Below are 20,492 nucleotides of genomic sequence, written 5' to 3'. Positions count from 1 at the left end.
TTGCCTCGCGAACCGTGGGGTTTATGTTTAAAAAATAATAGCCAGGTACCACGCGGTAAGCCCCGTGGTATGCCAGCGCTATTCGATTTTACATCCATCAACCTTAAAGTAGTTTAATTAAGTATTAAGTACTATTTAGTATTAGCCCCTAGCAACGCACACGCGTTCGTTGGGAGGGGAGGGGATTATCTATCGTGTAAAAAATGTACAAGAAAACAACGATGAGGTAAATTCTTCAAAGTGTCATGTCCTCTTCTCCCCCCCCCCCACCCCAATGTGTGCACTTACTACTATAGGGTCATTATGAGACCTCCTTTGCCAGAAACAAGATATAGGAATAGGTTTTACCCTTTAACTGGCACAAAAACTGACACCTTTATTCAAGGCATCATGTTTGCAATAACCACAACACAAGCAGTCAAAATGCAAACAAAAGAGACAACTCTGATAATAATATGCACTGTCCTTATTATCAGAGTTGTCTGCTTGTGTTGTGGTTATTGCAGACATGATGCCTTGAATAAAGGTGTCAGTTTTTGTGCTAGTTAAAAGGGTAAAACCTATTCCTATATCTTGTTTCTGGCAAAGGAGGTCTCATAATGTAAATGCTCACACCGAGCCCTCAATACTCTGATAGTGCACTGTTTTTAGTTGTACGCCTTTTGGCGTCTTCTGGTCCAACACCAATGGAGACTAGGCACTAAGAAAAGCTGTCTCGGGTGTGGACCAATCAAATTCATGGACAGTGCATATTATATTTTGATTTAAAGCTTTCGTGACTGCAGTAATTCATATTCTTAGTTTTTTCGGTAAAGTCACGTTGAAGATAAACAACAAAATAACAAAATATATATAAAACAATAAAAATTCTCACGACGTTTCGACCATAACTCAAACGGTCATCATCAGGTGTGTCGGTTTGCATAAATTTATTTTGAAAACGGCATATTTATTTATTTATATATATAAAAAAATAACGTTTGCGTCACGCGCAACGATTGGCTGTTTGCCAGGACTAGTCCATCTATTTTTTGAAAAGAGGAGGGGGGAGACGAAATTTGTTTTTATGTATGCTGTCTGAAAGCCACTGTAAGCGTGAACAATCAATCAAGAACTGAAATGATTTATCAAATCTTTCCAATGATTGCTAAGATAGAATCCATCTTCTCGGTTGAAATTGTCTCTGTGTTTGTATATGTGGATAGCCTCATGAACGAATCTCTCATGGAAGCCAGATGGCTTACAAAGAACCTCCGTCTTGGAAAAGTCAATGGCATGTGAGCCTACTGAATTAGAACAATGATCTGCTACGGCCGAGGTGTTGGTCCTACCGTGTTTAAGGTCTGCTTTATGTTCACGAATGCGGTCCGAGATATGGCGTTTGGTTTCTCCAATGTAACTACTACCACAGAGGCAACTTAGTTTGTAGACACCAGGGTATTGTATGTCCGGAATCACATCTTTTACAGACGGAACCAGATCACGGATTTTATGTAATGTGTTGAAACGGACCTGGATCTTGTGTTTATTCAAGATTTTGGAGATCTTTTTTTTTTTGTGATCCCAGCAATGTAGGGTAAAGTGATGGTTTTGAAAGGCTCCTCAAGAGGGTTCTTCTTCATGGTTTGAGTGATAGCTTTGCGGATTGTATAGTCGGAGTAACCATTAGCCCTAAGAGCTTGGTGTACGTGCTTGAGTTCACTGCTTATGTGTTCCTGGTCGGATATGCATTGGGCTCTATGATACAGAGTCTTGATGAGAGAATTCTTCTGTGATGGATGGTGGTGGGAATCCGGTTTCAGATAAGCATCCGTATGGGTAGCTTTCCTGTAGACAGAGTGGCTCATTGAACCATCAGGTCTCTTTTTAATTAGGACATCCAAAAAAGGTATCTTGCCATCTATTTCGACTTCCATGGTAAATCTGATGGCTGGGTGTATGGAATTGATGTGGTCGAAGAATTGGTCTAGAGCAGGCCGGCCATGTGGCCAGATGACAAAAGTGTCATCCACGTACCTCTTCCATAAGGTTGGGCGCAGAGTGGCAGTCTGGATGGCGTCAGTCTCAAATTTCTCCATGAAAATGTTAGCTATAACTGGAGAAAGGGGGGAGCCCATTGGGGTGCCCTCAGTTTGTTTGTAGAAAGTTCCATTCCAAGTGAAGTATGTATTGGTTAAACAGTGTCTCACCAGGGGGGGTACCTCAGTGTTTAGTCCTTGATGAACCAAGTCTTCAATGATTGCAATGGTGTCAGGTACAGGAACCTTGGTGAATAAGGAAACTACATCAAAACTGACAAGCAGGTCGTCTGGGGACAGGGAAATACCCTTGATTGTTGATACCAGGTGAGTAGAATTTTGTACCGCAGAGGTGGTCTTTCCAGTGAAAGGACGCAGGATTTCAGACAAAAAACGAGCTAGTTTGTAGGTGGGGGAGCTGATAGTAGAGACTATGGGACGAAGAGGTGTATCAACTTTATGTATTTTTGGTAAGCCGTATAATCTTGGTGGCCTGGCAGCAGAAGGTTTCAACGAAAACTGTTTAGATTGATCAATTAATGCGGTTGAATCAGAAATTATTTTGTTGGTTTGTGTGACGAGGCTGTTGGTGGGATCTCTTTTTATTTTTGTATAACTACCATCGTCGAGTAATTCTTTAATTTTGTTGTTATATTCTATTTTATCCATGATAACAGTAGCATTGCCTTTGTCAGCTGAGAGAACTACAATATCATTCCTCTTTTTTAATTTATATAATTCAAAACGCTCATCTTTGCTGAGGTTGCTAGCTGGCATCTTAGCGTTTTTGAGGGTTGCAGCGATTTCAGATCTTGCTACGTCTGCAGCGATGTGACCCAGGCCCCTGAGAGCAACGTCTACTTGGGCAATTATATCATTAACTGGTATGTGTTTAGGTGTGACTGCAAAGTTTAGACCTTTAGCTAAAACGGATTTCAGACCATCGGAAATAGAACTGTTACTGCGATTAATTACGACTTTATTAACGTCTAACTTTTTGGTGTGTGGGTCCGGTCTTTTGTTTAAGAGGAGGTTAAATTTGGAAATCAGGTTTTCCTTACATTTGGTCGACATAGTAGCAGCTGAAGAGGCAGTCATATTGTCTACATGTTCCCAATCCGATGTGGACATTATTGCCGTCAATGATAAGTGTGATTTGTAGAGTGTCTTGTCTAACTGATCTAGTTCTGTGCGTATAAGTCTGATTTTTTCTGAGATAAGAGCTAAGCTAGTTTTGAAAAGAATTCGTTTCGCATTAGAAGAAGTTACAGTAGCAGAGGTGAGTGTAAATGCGATTGGTATTACCCCAGAGTCGCGGCATCTCTTCAGGAAGGTGAGAGACTCGATCAGCTGAGCTTTCTTATCCCGGAGTTTGTTGAAGGATCTTAAAGTTATGTGAAAACCCTCCCCGTAGAGGCGATTAAATTTTGATTTAAAGCTTTCGTGACTGCAGTAATTCATATTCTTAGTTTTTTCGGTAAAGTCACGTTGAAGATAAACAACAAAATAACAAAATATATATAAAACAATAAAAATTCTCACGACGTTTCGACCATAACTCAAACGGTCATCATCAGGTGTGTCGGTTTGCATAAATTTATTTTGAAAACGGCATATTTATTTATTTATATATATAAAAAATATAACGTTTGCGTCACGCGCAACGATTGGCTGTTTGCCAGGACTAGTCCATCTATTTTTTGAAAAGAGGAGGGGGGAGACGAAATTTGTTTTTATGTATGCTGTCTGAAAGCCACTGTAAGCGTGAACAATCAATCAAGAACTGAAATGATTTATCAAATCTTTCCAATGATTGCTAAGATAGAATCCATCTTCTCGGTTGAAATTGTCTCTGTGTTTGTATATGTGGATAGCCTCATGAACGAATCTCTCATGGAAGCCAGATGGCTTACAAAGAACCTCCGTCTTGGAAAAGTCAATGGCATGTGAGCCTACTGAATTAGAACAATGATCTGCTACGGCCGAGGTGTTGGTCCTACCGTGTTTAAGGTCTGCTTTATGTTCACGAATGCGGTCCGAGATATGGCGTTTGGTTTCTCCAATGTAACTACTACCACAGAGGCAACTTAGTTTGTAGACACCAGGGTATTGTATGTCCGGAATCACATCTTTTACAGACGGAACCAGATCACGGATTTTATGTAATGTGTTGAAACGGACCTGGATCTTGTGTTTATTCAAGATTTTGGAGATCTTTTTTGTGATCCCAGCAATGTAGGGTAAAGTGATGGTTTTGAAAGGCTCCTCAAGAGGGTTCTTCTTCATGGTTTGAGTGATAGCTTTGCGGATTGTATAGTCGGAGTAACCATTAGCCCTAAGAGCTTGGTGTACGTGCTTGAGTTCACTGCTTATGTGTTCCTGGTCGGATATGCATTGGGCTCTATGATACAGAGTCTTGATGAGAGAATTCTTCTGTGATGGATGGTGGTGGGAATCCGGTTTCAGATAAGCATCCGTATGGGTAGCTTTCCTGTAGACAGAGTGGCTCATTGAACCATCAGGTCTCTTTTTAATTAGGACATCCAAAAAAGGTATCTTGCCATCTATTTCGACTTCCATGGTAAATCTGATGGCTGGGTGTATGGAATTGATGTGGTCAAAGAATTGGTCTAGAGCAGGCCGGCCATGTGGCCAGATGACAAAAGTGTCATCCACGTACCTCTTCCATAAGGTTGGGCGCAGAGTGGCAGTCTGGATGGCGTCAGTCTCAAATTTCTCCATGAAAATGTTAGCTATAACTGGAGAAAGGGGGGAGCCCATTGGGGTGCCCTCAATTTGTTTGTAGAAAGTTCCATTCCAAGTGAAGTATGTATTGGTTAAACAGTGTCTCACCAGGGGGGGTACCTCAGTGTTTAGTCCTTGATGAACCAAGTCTTCAATGATTGCAATGGTGTCAGGTACAGGAACCTTGGTGAATAAGGAAACTACATCAAAACTGACAAGCAGGTCGTCTGGGGACAGGGAAATACCCTTGATTGTTGATACCAGGTGAGTAGAATTTTGTACCGCAGAGGTGGTCTTTCCAGTGAAAGGACGCAGGATTTCAGACAAAAAACGAGCTAGTTTGTAGGTGGGGGAGCTGATAGTAGAGACTATGGGACGAAGAGGTGTATCAACTTTATGTATTTTTGGTAAGCCGTATAATCTTGGTGGCCTGGCAGCAGAAGGTTTCAACGAAAACTGTTTAGATTGATCAATTAATGCGGTTGAATCAGAAATTATTTTGTTGGTTTGTGTGACGAGGCTGTTGGTGGGATCTCTTTTTATTTTTGTATAACTACCATCGTCGAGTAATTCTTTAATTTTGTTGTTGTATTCTATTTTATCCATGATAACAGTAGCATTGCCTTTGTCAGCTGAGATAACTACAATATCATTCCTCTTTTTTAATTTATATAATTCAAAACGCTCATCTTTGCTGAGGTTGCTAGCTGGCATCTTAGCGTTTTTGAGGGTTGCAGCGATTTCAGATCTTGCTACGTCTGCAGCGATGTGACCCAGGCCCCTGAGAGCAACGTCTACTTGGGCAATTATATCATTAACTGGTATGTGTTTAGGTGTGACTGCAAAGTTTAGACCTTTAGCTAAAACGGATTTCAGACCATCGGAAATAGAACTGTTACTGCGATTAATTACGACTTTATTAACGTCTAACTTTTTGGTGTGTGGGTCCGGTCTTTTGTTTAAGAGGAGGTTAAATTTGGAAATCAGGTTTTCCTTACATTTGGTCGACATAGTAGCAGCTGAAGAGGCAGTCATATTGTCTACATGTTCCCAATCCGATGTGGACATTATTGCCGTCAATGATAAGTGTTATTTGTAGAGTGTCTTGTCTAATTGATCTAGTTCTGTGCGTATAAGTCTGATTTTTTCTGAGATAAGAGCTAAGCTAGTTTTGAAAAGAATTCGTTTCGCATTAGAAGAAGTTACAGTAGCAGAGGTGAGTGTAAATGCGATTGGTATTACCCCAGAGTCGCGGCATCTCTTCAGGAAGGTGAGAGACTCGATCAGCTGAGCTTTCTTATCCCGGAGTTTGTTGAAGGATCTTAAAGTTATGTGAAAACCCTCCCCGTAGAGGCGATTAAATTTTGATTTAAAGCTTTCGTGACTGCAGTAATTCATATTCTTAGTTTTTTCGGTAAAGTCACGTTGAAGATAAACAACAAAATAACAAAATATATATAAAACAATAAAAATTCTCACGACGTTTCGACCATAACTCAAACGGTCATCATCAGGTGTGTCGGTTTGCATAAATTTATTTTGAAAACGGCATATTTATTTATTTATATATATATATAAAAAATATAACGTTTGCGTCACGCGCAACGATTGGCTGTTTGCCAGGACTAGTCCATCTATTTTTTGAAAAGAGGAGGGGGGAGACGAAATTTGTTTTTATGTATGCTGTCTGAAAGCCACTGTAAGCGTGAACAATCAATCAAGAACTGAAATGATTTATCAAATCTTTCCAATGATTGCTAAGATAGAATCCATCTTCTCGGTTGAAATTGTCTCTGTGTTTGTATATGTGGATAGCCTCATGAACGAATCTCTCATGGAAGCCAGATGGCTTACAAAGAACCTCCGTCTTGGAAAAGTCAATGGCATGTGAGCCTACTGAATTAGAACAATGATCTGCTACGGCCGAGGTGTTGGTCCTACCGTGTTTAAGGTCTGCTTTATGTTCACGAATGCGGTCCGAGATATGGCGTTTGGTTTCTCCAATGTAACTACTACCACAGAGGCAACTTAGTTTGTAGACACCAGGGTATTGTATGTCCGGAATCACATCTTTTACAGACGGAACCAGATCACGGATTTTATGTAATGTGTTGAAACGGACCTGGATCTTGTGTTTATTCAAGATTTTGGAGATCTTTTTTGTGATCCCAGCAATGTAGGGTAAAGTGATGGTTTTGAAAGGCTCCTCAAGAGGGTTCTTCTTCATGGTTTGAGTGATAGCTTTGCGGATTGTATAGTCGGAGTAACCATTAGCCCTAAGAGCTTGGTGTACGTGCTTGAGTTCACTGCTTATGTGTTCCTGGTCGGATATGCATTGGGCTCTATGATACAGAGTCTTGATGAGAGAATTCTTCTGTGATGGATGGTGGTGGGAATCCGGTTTCAGATAAGCATCCGTATGGGTAGCTTTCCTGTAGACAGAGTGGCTCATTGAACCATCAGGTCTCTTTTTAATTAGGACATCCAAAAAAGGTATCTTGCCATCTATTTCGACTTCCATGGTAAATCTGATGGCTGGGTGTATGGAATTGATGTGGTCGAAGAATTGGTCTAGAGCAGGCCGGCCATGTGGCCAGATGACAAAAGTGTCATCCACGTACCTCTTCCATAAGGTTGGGCGCAGAGTGGCAGTCTGGATGGCGTCAGTCTCAAATTTCTCCATGAAAATGTTAGCTATAACTGGAGAAAGGGGGGAGCCCATTGGGGTGCCCTCAATTTGTTTGTAGAAAGTTCCATTCCAAGTGAAGTATGTATTGGTTAAACAGTGTCTCACCAGGGGGGGTACCTCAGTGTTTAGTCCTTGATGAACCAAGTCTTCAATGATTGCAATGGTGTCAGGTACAGGAACCTTGGTGAATAAGGAAACTACATCAAAACTGACAAGCAGGTCGTCTGGGGACAGGGAAATACCCTTGATTGTTGATACCAGGTGAGTAGAATTTTGTACCGCAGAGGTGGTCTTTCCAGTGAAAGGACGCAGGATTTCAGACAAAAAACGAGCTAGTTTGTAGGTGGGGGAGCTGATAGTAGAGACTATGGGACGAAGAGGTGTATCAACTTTATGTATTTTTGGTAAGCCGTATAATCTTGGTGGCCTGGCAGCAGAAGGTTTCAACGAAAACTGTTTAGATTGATCAATTAATGCGGTTGAATCAGAAATTATTTTGTTGGTTTGTGTGACGAGGCTGTTGGTGGGATCTCTTTTTATTTTTGTATAACTACCATCGTCGAGTAATTCTTTAATTTTGTTGTTGTATTCTATTTTATCCATGATAACAGTAGCATTGCCTTTGTCAGCTGAGATAACTACAATATCATTCCTCTTTTTTAATTTATATAATTCAAAACGCTCATCTTTGCTGAGGTTGCTAGCTGGCATCTTAGCGTTTTTGAGGGTTGCAGCGATTTCAGATCTTGCTACGTCTGCAGCGATGTGACCCAGGCCCCTGAGAGCAACGTCTACTTGGGCAATTATATCATTAACTGGTATGTGTTTAGGTGTGACTGCAAAGTTTAGACCTTTAGCTAAAACGGATTTCAGACCATCGGAAATAGAACTGTTACTGCGATTAATTACGACTTTATTAACGTCTAACTTTTTGGTGTGTGGGTCCGGTCTTTTGTTTAAGAGGAGGTTAAATTTGGAAATCAGGTTTTCCTTACATTTGGTCGACATAGTAGCAGCTGAAGAGGCAGTCATATTGTCTACATGTTCCCAATCCGATGTGGACATTATTGCCGTCAATGATAAGTGTGATTTGTAGAGTGTCTTGTCTAACTGATCTAGTTCTGTGCGTATAAGTCTGATTTTTTCTGAGATAAGAGCTAAGCTAGTTTTGAAAAGAATTCGTTTCGCATTAGAAGAAGTTACAGTAGCAGAGGTGAGTGTAAATGCGATTGGTATTACCCCAGAGTCGCGGCATCTCTTCAGGAAGGTGAGAGACTCGATCAGCTGAGCTTTCTTATCCCGGAGTTTGTTGAAGGATCTTAAAGTTATGTGAAAACCCTCCCCGTATAAATTTATGCAAACCGACACACCTGATGATGACCGTTTGAGTTATGGTCGAAACGTCGTGAGAATTTTTATTGTTTTATATATATTTTGTTATTTTGTTGTTTATCTTCAACGTGACTTTACCGAAAAAACTAAGTGCATATTATTATCAGAGTTGTCTTTTTTGTTTGCATTTTGACTGCTTGTGTTGTGGTTATTGCAAACATGATGCCTTGAATAAAGGTGTCAGTTTTTGTGCCAGTTAAAAGGGTAAAACCTATTCCTATATCTTGTTTCTGGCAAAGGAGGTCTCAATGTAAATGCTCACCCCGAGCCCTCAATACTCTGATAGTGCGCTGTTTTTGAGTTGTACGCCTTTTGGCGTCTTCTGGTCCAACACCAATGGAGACTAGGCTCTAAGAAAAGCTGTCTCGGGTGTGGACCAATCAAATTCAAGGACAGTGCATATTATTATCAGAGTTGTCTTTTTTGTTTGCATTTTGACTGTTTGTGTTGTGGTTATTGCAAACATGATGCCTTGAATAAAGGTGTCAGTTTTTGTGCCAATTAAAAGGGTAAAACCTATTCCTATATCTTGTTTCTGGCAAAGGAGGTCTCATAATGTAAATGCTCACCCCGAGCCCTCAATACTCTGATAGTGCGCTGTTTTTGAGTTGTACGCCTTTTGGCGTCTTCTGGTCCAACACCAATGGAGACTAGGCTCTAAGAAAAGCTGTCTCGGGTGTGGACCAATCAAATTCAAGGACAGTGCATATTATTATCAGAGATGTCTTTTTTGTTTGCATTTTGACTGCTTGTGGTTGTGGTTATTGCAAACATGATGCCTTGAATAAAGGTGTCAGTTTTTGTGCCAGTTAAAAGGGTAAAACCTATTCCTATACTATAGGGTCGGTAAATACTAATATCATAGTGCTTAGATACTATTATTGTAGAGCAGGCGGGGGGATGGTGGGGGAGGGCGAGGATAGCGGCCCAGCCCCAGCCTGCCAAGGTGCCAACTCGGCCGGCTGGGCAATCTAGACGAGGCCGGGGGCTCTGCATGGGACTAGGCCTCACGACAGCACTGTCAAGTTAGTAGTTTGCGCTATACAGTCGATATATACTGCTATAGAGTCAGCATGTACTACTGTAGTGAGCAGGTAACACCGCAGTGAGTATATACTGCTGCAGTCGGTATGCACTGCTGTAGTGAAAGCAGGTAACCACCACAGTCAGTATGCACTGCTGTAGTCATAGTAGGTACCACCACAGTCGGCATGCGCTGCTGGAGTTAAAGCAGGTTCAACCACAGTCAGTATGCACTGCTGTAGTGAAAGCAGGTACCACCAGTTGGTATGCACTGCTGTAGTGATAGCAGGTACCACCACAGTCGGTATGCACACTGCTGTAGTGATAGCAGGTTCCAACAGTCAGTATACACTGCTATTGTGAAAGCAGGTACCACAAAGTCGGTAAGTACTGCTTTAGTGATAGCAAGAACCACCACAGTGGGTATGCACTGCTGTAGTTAAAGCAGGTACCATCACAGTCAGTATGCACTGCTATCGTGAAAGCAGGTATCACGAAAGTCAGCATGCACTGCTGTAGTCATAGCAGGTACCACCACAGTCGGTATGCATTGCTGTTGTCATAGCAGGTACTACCAGTCAATATGCACTGCTGCAGTGATAGCAGGTGCCACCACAGTCGGTATGCACTGCTGTAGTGAAAGCAAGAACCACCACAGTCGGTATGCACTGCTGTAGTTAAAGCAGGTACCACCACAGTCAGTATTCACTGCTGTAGTGAAAGCAGGAACCACCACTGTCAGTATGCACTGCTGTAGTGATAGCAGGTTCGACCACAGTCGGTATGCACTGCTGTAGTGATAGCAGGTACCACTACAGTCGGTATGCGCACTGCTGTAGTGATAGCAGGTTCCAACACAGTCAGTATGCACTGCTGTAGTGAAAGCAGGTACCACCAGTCGGTATGCACCGCTGTAGTGAAAGCAGGTTCCATCACAGTCGGTATGCACTGCTGTAGTGAAAGCAGGTACCACCAAAGTCGGTATGTACTGCTTTAGTGATAGCAAGAACCACCACAGTCGGTATTGCGCACTGCTGTAGTGATAGCAGGTTCCAACACAGTCAGTATGCACTGCTATCGTGAAAGCAGGTACCACAAAGTCGGTAAGTACTGCTTTAGTGATAGCAAGAACCACCACAGTGGGTATGCACTGCTGTAGTTAAAGCAGGTACCACAGTCAATATGCACTGCTGTAGTGATAGCAGGTGCCACCACAGTCGGTATGCACTGCTGTCGTGATAGCAGGTGCCACCACAGTCGGTACGCACTGCTGGAGTTGAAGCAGGTACCACCAGAGTCAGTATGCACTGCTATAGTGAAAGCAAGTATCACCAAAGTCGGTATGCACTGCTGTAGTCAAAGCACATGCCACCACATTCGGAATGCACTGCTGTTGTGAAAGCAGGTGCCACCACAGTCGGAATGCACTGCTGTAGTGAAAGCAGGTACCACCACAGTCGGTATGCACCGCTGTCGTGATAGCAGGTAACACAGCAGTCAGTATGCACTGCTGTAGTCATAGTAGGTACCACCACAGTCGGTATACACTGCTGGAGTTAAAGCAAGTTCAACCAGTCAGTATGCACTGCTGTAGTGAAAGCAGGTACCACCAGTTGGTATGCACCGCTGTAGTGAAAGTAGGTTCCACCACAGTCGGTATGCACTGCTGTAGTTAAAGCAGGTACCACCACTGTCGGTATGCACTGCTGTAGTGATAGCAGGTTAGACCACAGTTGGTATGCACTGCTGTCGTGAAAGCAGGTACCACCAGTTGGTATGCACCGCTGTAGTGAAAGTAGGTTCCACCACAGTCGGTATGCACTGCTGCAGTTAAAGCAGGTACCACCACAGTCAGTATGCACTGCTGTAGTGAAAGCAGGAACCACCACTGTCGGTATGCACTTCTGTAGTGATAGCAGGTTAAACGACAGTCGGTATGCACTGCTGTAGTGATAGCAGGTACCACCACAGTCGGTATGCGCACTGCTGTAGTGATAGCAGGTTCCAACACAGTCAGTATGCACTGCTGTAGTGAAAGCAGGTACCACCAAAGTCGGTATGTACTGCTTTAGTGATAGCAGTAACCACCACAGTGGGTATGCACCGCTGTCGTGATAGCAGGTAACACCGCAGTCAGTATGCACTGCTATAGTCATAGTAGGTACCACCACAGTCGGTATGCACTGCTGGAGTTAAAACAGGTTCAACAACAGTCAGTACGCACTGCTGTAGTGAAAGCAGGTAACCACCAGTTGGTATGCACCGCTGTGGTGAAAGTAGGTTCCACCACAGTCGGTATGCACTGCTGTAGTTAAAGCAGGTACCACCACAGTCAGTATTCACTGCTGTAGTGAAAGCAGGTACCACCAAAGTCGGTATGTACTGCTTTAGTGATAGCAGGAACCACCACAGTGGGTATGCACTGCTGTAGTTAAAGCAGGTACCACCACAGTCAGTATGCACTGCTGTAGTGAAAGCAGGAACCACCACTATCAGTATGCATTGCCGTAGTGATAGCAGGTTCGACCACAGTCGGAATGCACTGCTGTAGGGATAGCAGGTACCGCCACAGTCGGTATGCGCACTGCTGTAGTGATAGCAGGTACCACCAAAGTCAGTATGTACTGCTTTAGTGATAGCAAGAACCACCACAGTGGGTATGCACTGCTGTAGTTAAAGCAGGTACCACAGTCAGTAGGCACTGCTATAGTGAAAGCAGGTACCACCAAAGTCGGTATGCACTGCTGTAGTCATAGTAGGTACTACCACAGTCGGAATGCACTGCTGTTGTCATAGCAGGTACTACCAGTCAATATGCACTGCTGTAGTGAAAGCAGGTACCACCACATTCGGAATGCACTGCTGTCGTGAAAGCAGGTACCACCACAGTCGGTATGCACTGCTGTCGTGATAGCCGGTACCACCACAGTCGATATGCACTGCTGTAGTGATAGCAGGCACCACCACAGTCAGTATGCACTGCTGTAGTGATAGCAGGCACCACCACAGTCGGTATGCACTGCTGTAGTCATAGCAGGTACCACCACAGTCGGTATGCACTGTTGTAGTGATAGCAGGTACCACCAGTCAGTATGCACTGCTGTAGTGAAAGCAGGTACCACCAAAGTCGGTATGCAATGCTGTAGTGATAGCAGGTCCCACCACAGTCAGTATGCACTCGGGGGCGGGGGGTCAACAATTTTCGGAAACCTTTTAGATAAACTATTTACCCCCTACTTTCTATTACTTTTTGGACTTCTGCAAGCATCTTATAATTTTGTTGTTGGAGAACCATACAAACGGCCCACCGGGCTTTCACAATAGCTTAGTATCTGTGTATGTATATGTAAGGTTTTTAAGAGAAGTTTTGAAATACATTTCCTCGCCCGGGCAACGCCGGGTACTTCTCGTTAGTATAAATATATAACGACACATTTATATTCATGAGATCTAACCAAAAAAAATATTATTGACATTGGTCGGTAAGGCCTACCTATTAAACTATATATATGAACCTTAAGGCTGGACCCCCTGGTCCCATAAGCCCCCCGCTCTCGCATAAACATTATATTATAATGTAAACAAAAACTTTACTCTTTTTCATCAATGGGTTTGAAGGATAGTGGCAAGTGTTGTCTTGTTAAACTATGCCTTTAAAACTGAAAACTACTTACCTGCAGCACCTCTATTTAAATACACTATCGAAAAAATCATTTACACCCCTCTGTCAATTGTTTCTCAGTGTGGATTTGTGAACACACTTTGTAAACAGTACGTAAACTAGTATGCGGTTTTCAATGCACTGTTCATATTGTAACAAGCGTTTATACCAATGTTACTCTACAGAGTAGTGGGTCGCCGCTCCTCTTCTCCGCATTGTTATGTGGGGACTATGGCTTAACCGCAAAGAAAAACCTATCTGCACAGATGCATACGGACAAGAGAAGTATTATCCAACAGGAGAAATTAACGGTGCAATGCATCTCATCTGTTAAATATCTGCAGGTAATAGGATTGTCATCGATTGATCCTGGCTGCAGACATTGGTAGGTCACAGATAATAATGAAGAGAGCAGTTTAACTGAATTATGCATACCATTATGACAAATAAAGGACTTAAGTCATGTAGGCAGTTTTTTGCAGCTTTGGATAAGACTTATGATCCTGCCCATACCCGAGCATGGAGTGCATTCGCTTGCTCAGTTCTTCTGTGCATTTGTCCTCGCTGCGCTTGGACGACATGACAACAGAATGATCCGCGCCAGGTGGGTTGTGGCTTTTATGTGCACGTTGGGACAGAGTCGCCAAAAATGAATTAATTATTTACGATTTTGACTTCCGTTTATTCGGGACTCCGGGGTCCCGCCATGAGGTTTATATCATGTACGATTAAAACATTGTTAAAGCCAGAAAATTGGAGAATTGTAACAGTAAAAATACATCAACAAATTAGTTTAAAGGTAATTAACCATTACATTTTATAGCTCGTCTATCCTATTGACCACAGTGACTGATAATTGTCAGTGGTCAATAGGACAGATGGTCAGCACATTAAAACATGAAATTATTATCTAAACATTACAATCTACTGACCATTCCTAAAACATAACAATTACTAGAATATAAATAACAAAATAAACAGGTGAACTTCTGATGTTACAACATTGAACCAAGCAAGCCTGACTGCCGATGAGGCAGTATATGGGCAGTCATCAAACTTATGGACAAAATTCGTTCCTGAGACCCGTTTCTAAGTCCAACAGTTCATCAGTTGGAACACAACAATGTACTGTATTTAAATGCCCATACGGTCAATGTTATGAAATGTTACGGTTCAACAAAAAAGGGAAGCATTGTTAAACTGAAAAATGTACGTGAAATATTGTAAATTGGAATGTACAACTTTTTTTCACTTACCTTGAGTCCTGATGCTGGCTTATTGGAAGGGGCACAATGAGTCACCACAATTGCACACACACGCAATGCACACGCATCCACAGACATACACCAACAACGATCCCCTGTATAGCCTTAACTGTTGGGGCAAGTGCCGTTAGCCAGCAGCACCGATGAAGGCCAGAATGGCACACAACGGGTTAAGTGGGCTGCACCACGCCTGGCCACCATTGACTCCTCAGTGGTGATGTTTACCACCCTGACCAAGGTACTCATTTGAGACTGAATCGACCTAGGGGAGGCCAAGTACCCATTTAGATAACCGTCACTGGTGTTGGTTGTGAGCGGGAACCGAACTCGGGTTGCCGAGTTGGTAACACAGCGTGCTAACCATTGCACAACCGCTCCCACACATACACAACAACAACACTCGCCATTCGCCACTAAGTGGCGGTGACGTCACCACAACGCTGGTGCCAGGCCATGTGCACCTTGAGGCCACGTGAAGTGTCGAACGCCCGTGGGCAGGTCACGGGGCAGACCCAGGTGCCACGGGTCGACTGACTAAGATGACTGAGATGACTGGCTGATGCACCACCTGTGCCCCCTACTGTGCCAACCTGCTGTGCTTTAGCCACCCGGCGCTCCGCTCGTTGTTGTGAGTGTCGCTCCTCCGCCCTCCGTTGTTGTTGGATGCAACTACCTCCAACTGCCCAGTAGCGTCCTTCACGAGCCTCCTCCACAGAGGCCGTTCTTGACACCGCTGGTACCAGTCATCGGCAAGTCCACTCAGCTCCACGTCCTCCTGTACCACATCACTCCATCTCTTCTCTAGCCCGTGCCGCGCCCGTTTAGCCCCCTCGATCCGGCCGAACAAAAGCTGTTTCGGCATGCGGTGGCTGGGAATGCGGGCTACATGATCCAGCCAACACAGCCTTGCCTGCCGGAGCTCACCGATGCGACCTTGCCCAGATCTTTCAAGGATTTGTGAGCTCCTCACACAATCCAGCCTGGTTAAACCCAGGATGGATTGTAGGCAGGCTAGCCTAAATGTTTCTAACCGGCGAAGATGTTCCATTAGGGGGGGTCCACGTTACGCAAGCGTAGAGAAGGGAGGGAATGACCGTGGCCAAGAAGACCTGAAGCTTAGTGCGGAGCAACAGACCAGGTAGCTTCCACACAGCGTAACGCAACCGATGAAAAGATATTGCCGTTCGACTGATTCGGAGTGAGACCTCTGCTATTAAACTGGAGCCAGTCATAAGCACACTGCCCAGGTATGAGAAACTCTCCACTTCCTCCACAACTGCCCCATCACCGATTGGGAGTTGTGGGGGTGGAGTGTCCGATGGTACAAAATACCCAGGCAGGTGCTTAGTTTTGGTGGGGCTGATGGTAAGGCCCCATCTCTTAGTGGCACGCTCCAGCCTCAGCAGCAGCGTCTCCAACTCCTCCTCTGAATGAGCAGCTATTACCAAATCATCGGCATACATAACGTGGTTGAGCAATAGGGAGCCATCCCTTGACCGCACCCGGGCATCGATCAGCCTCCCATTATATCTGTACCATATGGAGATTCCCCGGTAGAGCTATTGAAGGCTTCACGAACTACGTGGTCAAAATAGATGTTAAATAATGTGGGAGCCAGAGGACGTCCCTGTCGCACCCCAAGGTGTACAGGGAATGGCTCTGACTCCCGGCCACGTAGTTTTACCTGGGCCCGCTCACCATCATGAAGGTCCTTAATGATCGTGAGCAGAGGGTCATGTACTCCAAAAGCACAAAGAACAACCCAGAGCCCAGGCCTACTGATGGTATCATAGGCCTTGACCAGGTCAATAAAGCAGAGATGTAGGTCTTGCTGGAATTCCCTACACCTCTGCTGTAGCAGACGGACAGAAAATATGGCATCTGTGCAGGACCGCCCTTTCCTGAAACCACATGGAGCTCCGCAAGCCTCTCCTCAGCATGCCTGGCAAGGCGATGTTGAATAATCCTTGCCAGGACCTTTCCTGGCACTGAGGAGTGAGATGCCCCTGTAGTTGTTAGTCTGTGCGGTCCTCCTTCTTAAAGAGGGGGACCACCAGGGCATCCTTCCAATCCTGTGGAACCCATCCAGTGGTCCAGACTGTTGTTATGATGTCATATAGGGCAGTCTGTGCACAAATGCCACCCTCCCTCAGCATTTCGCTTGCCTTTCCTGGTCTCAGACTCCGGATCGCCTTCAGTACTTCCTCAACAGATGGCACTTCAGCCAGCCACTCACAGAGGGTGACTTCTTCCAATATTTGAGGCACCGCAGCCTCAGCAGGGTCATCCTCACTTTGTGCCACGATGTTTTCCTGGCTGAGGGGTTTCCCCTCCCCCAGTACCTTACAGAAATGCTCAGCAAATCTGCAAACCTGTTCCTGGGGGTCGGAGATTGGATCACTGTTTTTTCCCCTAATGATGGTAATGGGTGTGGCGCTGCAGGTTACTTTTTTGATGGAGTTAAATAGAGATTTGTAATCGCGGGCCACTGAGGCAGACTCCATCTCCTCAGCAACCCACGACCACCACCCATCCTTGCAGCGCCTTTTGGCTCTCCGAACCTCGGAGCGAAGGCTGCAGTAAGCCTCCTCATTCTCTGACGTGGGATTCTGTAGCCAATGACAGTGGGCCTGTCGCTTTTTCTCAACCATCCTGAACACCTCCTCTGTCAGCCAGGGTCTCTGGGGAGGTCTGGACTGCGTACCCAAAGCAGCCAATGCAGCTGCATGAGTGACAGTCCTAAACCTCGCCCATTTACCCTCGACATCAGGAGGAGTGGGGGACGATGCCAACCCCAGCTGCAGGCGATGACGAAATTCTCACTTGCAACTTTCATCAGATAACTGAGACCAGGCCACTTTAGGTTAGAATGGGGTCCTGGGTGTACACCCACCACCAGAGCGGAAGAATGGCAGATGCATCTTACAGATGACAAGTCGATGGTCAGAGGGCAGATCAGCTCCACGGTAGGTCCTGGTGTCAAGGACATGGGCTCGCATTCGCTGGTCCATCACTATGTAGTCCAGCAGATGTTCTTGCTTGGACCCGGCATGCATCCATAATGTTGTGTGGATGCGCCGATGCCGGAACAGCGTTTTGGTAATTACAAGCCCATGGGCTGCACAAAAATCTAGCAGCCTCCTACCGTTGTTATTGAGCTGATCTGGCCCATGCCCTCCAATCACTCCAGATCAGGTGCCAGCATCATGACCAACTCGGGCATTGAAGTCACCCAACAAGATGATTATCCCGAGGGGCCACTTTAGCCAGCACCTGTGACAGGTCATAGAAGGCATCAGACTCATCGGCTTTGCCTCCATCCCTCCACGGATGTTTGTCTTCGGTGGGGGCATAAGTAACCATGACCACCACTCCTCGCCTCCGAATGATGGGAAGGTGAGCCCAAAGTAGCCTGGGGCTTACAGCTTCCCACACCTCACCGCCACGCTCCCACGCCCCCTTCATTCTTTTGTTCAAAAGAAGAGCCACACCCTGTTGTTTGGCAGTCTGCTGCTCCGAGTAGAGGACTGTCCACCCCTTATGGTGGCATGAGCCAGAATCGGTCCACCGGACCTCCTGAATGCCACAGAGATCCAGGCGGTACCGGTCCAGCTCCCAACAGGGGAGTGGCAGCCTCTCCGCAGTAAGCGTTCGAACATTCCACGTGGCCACACGAAGTGGCTTTTGTTGTTTCTGGAGGACCCCTGAGGGTAGAGATTCAATCTCCTGGCTCCGCCAATTGGGGTTTGGCCAGGAGAATCATAGACACCTGTCCCCCCGGGGCCTCCGGCACAAGCTTATTAGTTAGATATTTTAGACGTGGTTTAGTGGTAAATTTTTGAAGGTGGAGGGGTTACCAGGCCCTCGCACCCGTCCAGAGCCCCCGTTTAGCCCCTGTGGTGGTCACAGACGCCATGAGGGGAGGAGCAAATCGGAATTGGCCCTCCCCCCACAACACTGTCCACGACAGACTTGCCCGTCCGGCACCGCGAGGAGGTAGGGGGTTGTTTTGCCACACATACACGGGGGCACGCGCACTGACATACAATTTTCACACACACTAACTTTCACACACACACAAACACTCACTCTCTGCGCGAGGCCGCCTCATTACATCTCGCTGCAGATCACTCCACTGAACAAAATAGTTTCACGGTTCAGTTTGTGATTGCGAGTTCGCGTTTTAAGTCAATGTTAAAAATATATATTTCATGGAAGCTGGTTCCTACATGAGGGTGTTTGTTAATCAAGTGTTTGTAAGTCAAGGATTGCCTGTATGTCTAAAAGGATCCAGAATTTGCTCATCTTGAATCAATACTGCTGAAATTATACACTCCCAGTAGGCGTTTCAGCTGATGGGTTGTTAGAAATACTAGTATTTTTTATGTGGAGAGATGGATATCACCTTCATGAGTATGGATGTGTGCGTGCCATTGATGATCAGAGCACTGACTTGCCTGGATTTCGGAGTGGTGTGTTGAGCAGGGCCAGATACGGCAGTAGCTCAAGGTGCAGGGCAAGAGGCGGCAGGCAGAATGAGGAGAACAGCTGTTTTGCCTCCAGCCTTGCCTCCACATACTGAAATCACATCCGAGCTGAGTTAATGAGGAGCTCTACTGAGCCGGGACCAAACTGTGATACGCTGGCCTCAAAAATATCAATCTAGTTGAGGGCAGGGCTAATGACACGCTCATTACATGTGACGTCAGCCAGTACAACTCAATCAGTGTCCAATTACCATCACGCTGGGCTTCGTCAATATTCGTGCTCTCCTTAACATGGAGTTGGCAAACACTATAGCCTGCTCTACCGTCGGATCTATACTGGACTATGAAAAATATCAGTCTCCAGCGCATCCAGCACTGCCGTGCCTGCCGCACGATGTTCAGCACAAGACGTGACCCCTTAATTTATTTCTCTGAGCTTCAAAATCGACTTCACCATCTTCCAGTTCAAAAACACATTCTGTACAAAGTCATTGTCCTCTGTCACAGAGCACACGCGCTGGGTCAACCGGCATATTTAATTTATGTTGTCTCATCATACATTCCATCTTGGAATTGCCGATCTGCCTCAAGTGGCCTCCTTTTTAAGCCCATCTCTCAAACCAGACTATGTGAACATTGCTTTTCTGTTGCAGCTCTCGTCTTCTGGAATTCAATCCCTCTCTCACTGTGTGCAGTGGCGTTCTCCCACGCCTCTCAACGTCCTTAAGTTCAATTTGGATGCATTATAAAATTTATGAATGAATCTACATGCGTCTCAAATCGTTCATTGCATTTTACAAAAGTATCACACACATCATGGCTTGGGATCTGCAGTCAAAAAACAACTTGGAGCCTCCTGAACTGCACTGGTCTGGCTCAGAATGACCCCAGTGTGTATCAGGTATGAAGGGTTTATTTAAGTAGATAACATGATATACCTTGGTAATGTAAGTATAATAATGAACCCTCACACAAGGTTTTAGGAAAAACCTATGTTCTGTGTGGAGTGGTAAAAACTTGCTGAATAGAGGCTACCAAGTCCCAGACCTAATGGGTTAGTCAACTGGAATGAGTTAAACCCTGTTCTCAGCATTAGAGCAGGAGCCATCTGAGATACCACAGCTTTGATCTGAGATTGCAGGATCCGAAGGCAGAGGAGCCACCAGTAGCCCATTGGGATCTACAAACATCGGGAGAGTCTTCTTCTTCTAG

At 45.1% G+C, this 20,492-nt stretch overlaps 1 protein-coding gene across 7 annotated transcripts in view; it reads right to left on the bottom strand.

Moving 5' to 3' along the window:
- Positions 1-20,492, bottom strand: part of RAD17 (RAD17 checkpoint clamp loader component) — an 87,506-nt gene that overhangs the window by 3,748 nt on the left and 63,266 nt on the right. For 6 of the 7 annotated variants that reach the window (XM_032970784.2, XM_032970780.2, XM_032970781.2 and 3 more), the window contains one exon: positions 19,251-19,371. The exons of the other annotated variant lie outside the window; for it this stretch is intronic. In XM_032970784.2, coding sequence (XP_032826675.2) covers positions 19,251-19,371 — 121 coding nt within the window. The remainder of the gene's footprint in view (positions 1-19,250; positions 19,372-20,492) is intronic. 7 annotated transcript variants of the gene reach the window in all.

Source organism: Petromyzon marinus, chromosome 44 (genome assembly GCF_048934315.1).
Source record: "Petromyzon marinus isolate PM22_M1 ecotype Great Lakes invasive population chromosome 44, UKy_Petmar_22M1.pri1.0, whole genome shotgun sequence".
In the NCBI taxonomy this organism is placed as follows: domain Eukaryota; kingdom Metazoa; phylum Chordata; class Hyperoartia; order Petromyzontiformes; family Petromyzontidae; genus Petromyzon; species Petromyzon marinus.
This window is presented reverse-complemented; position numbering and strand designations above follow the sequence as displayed.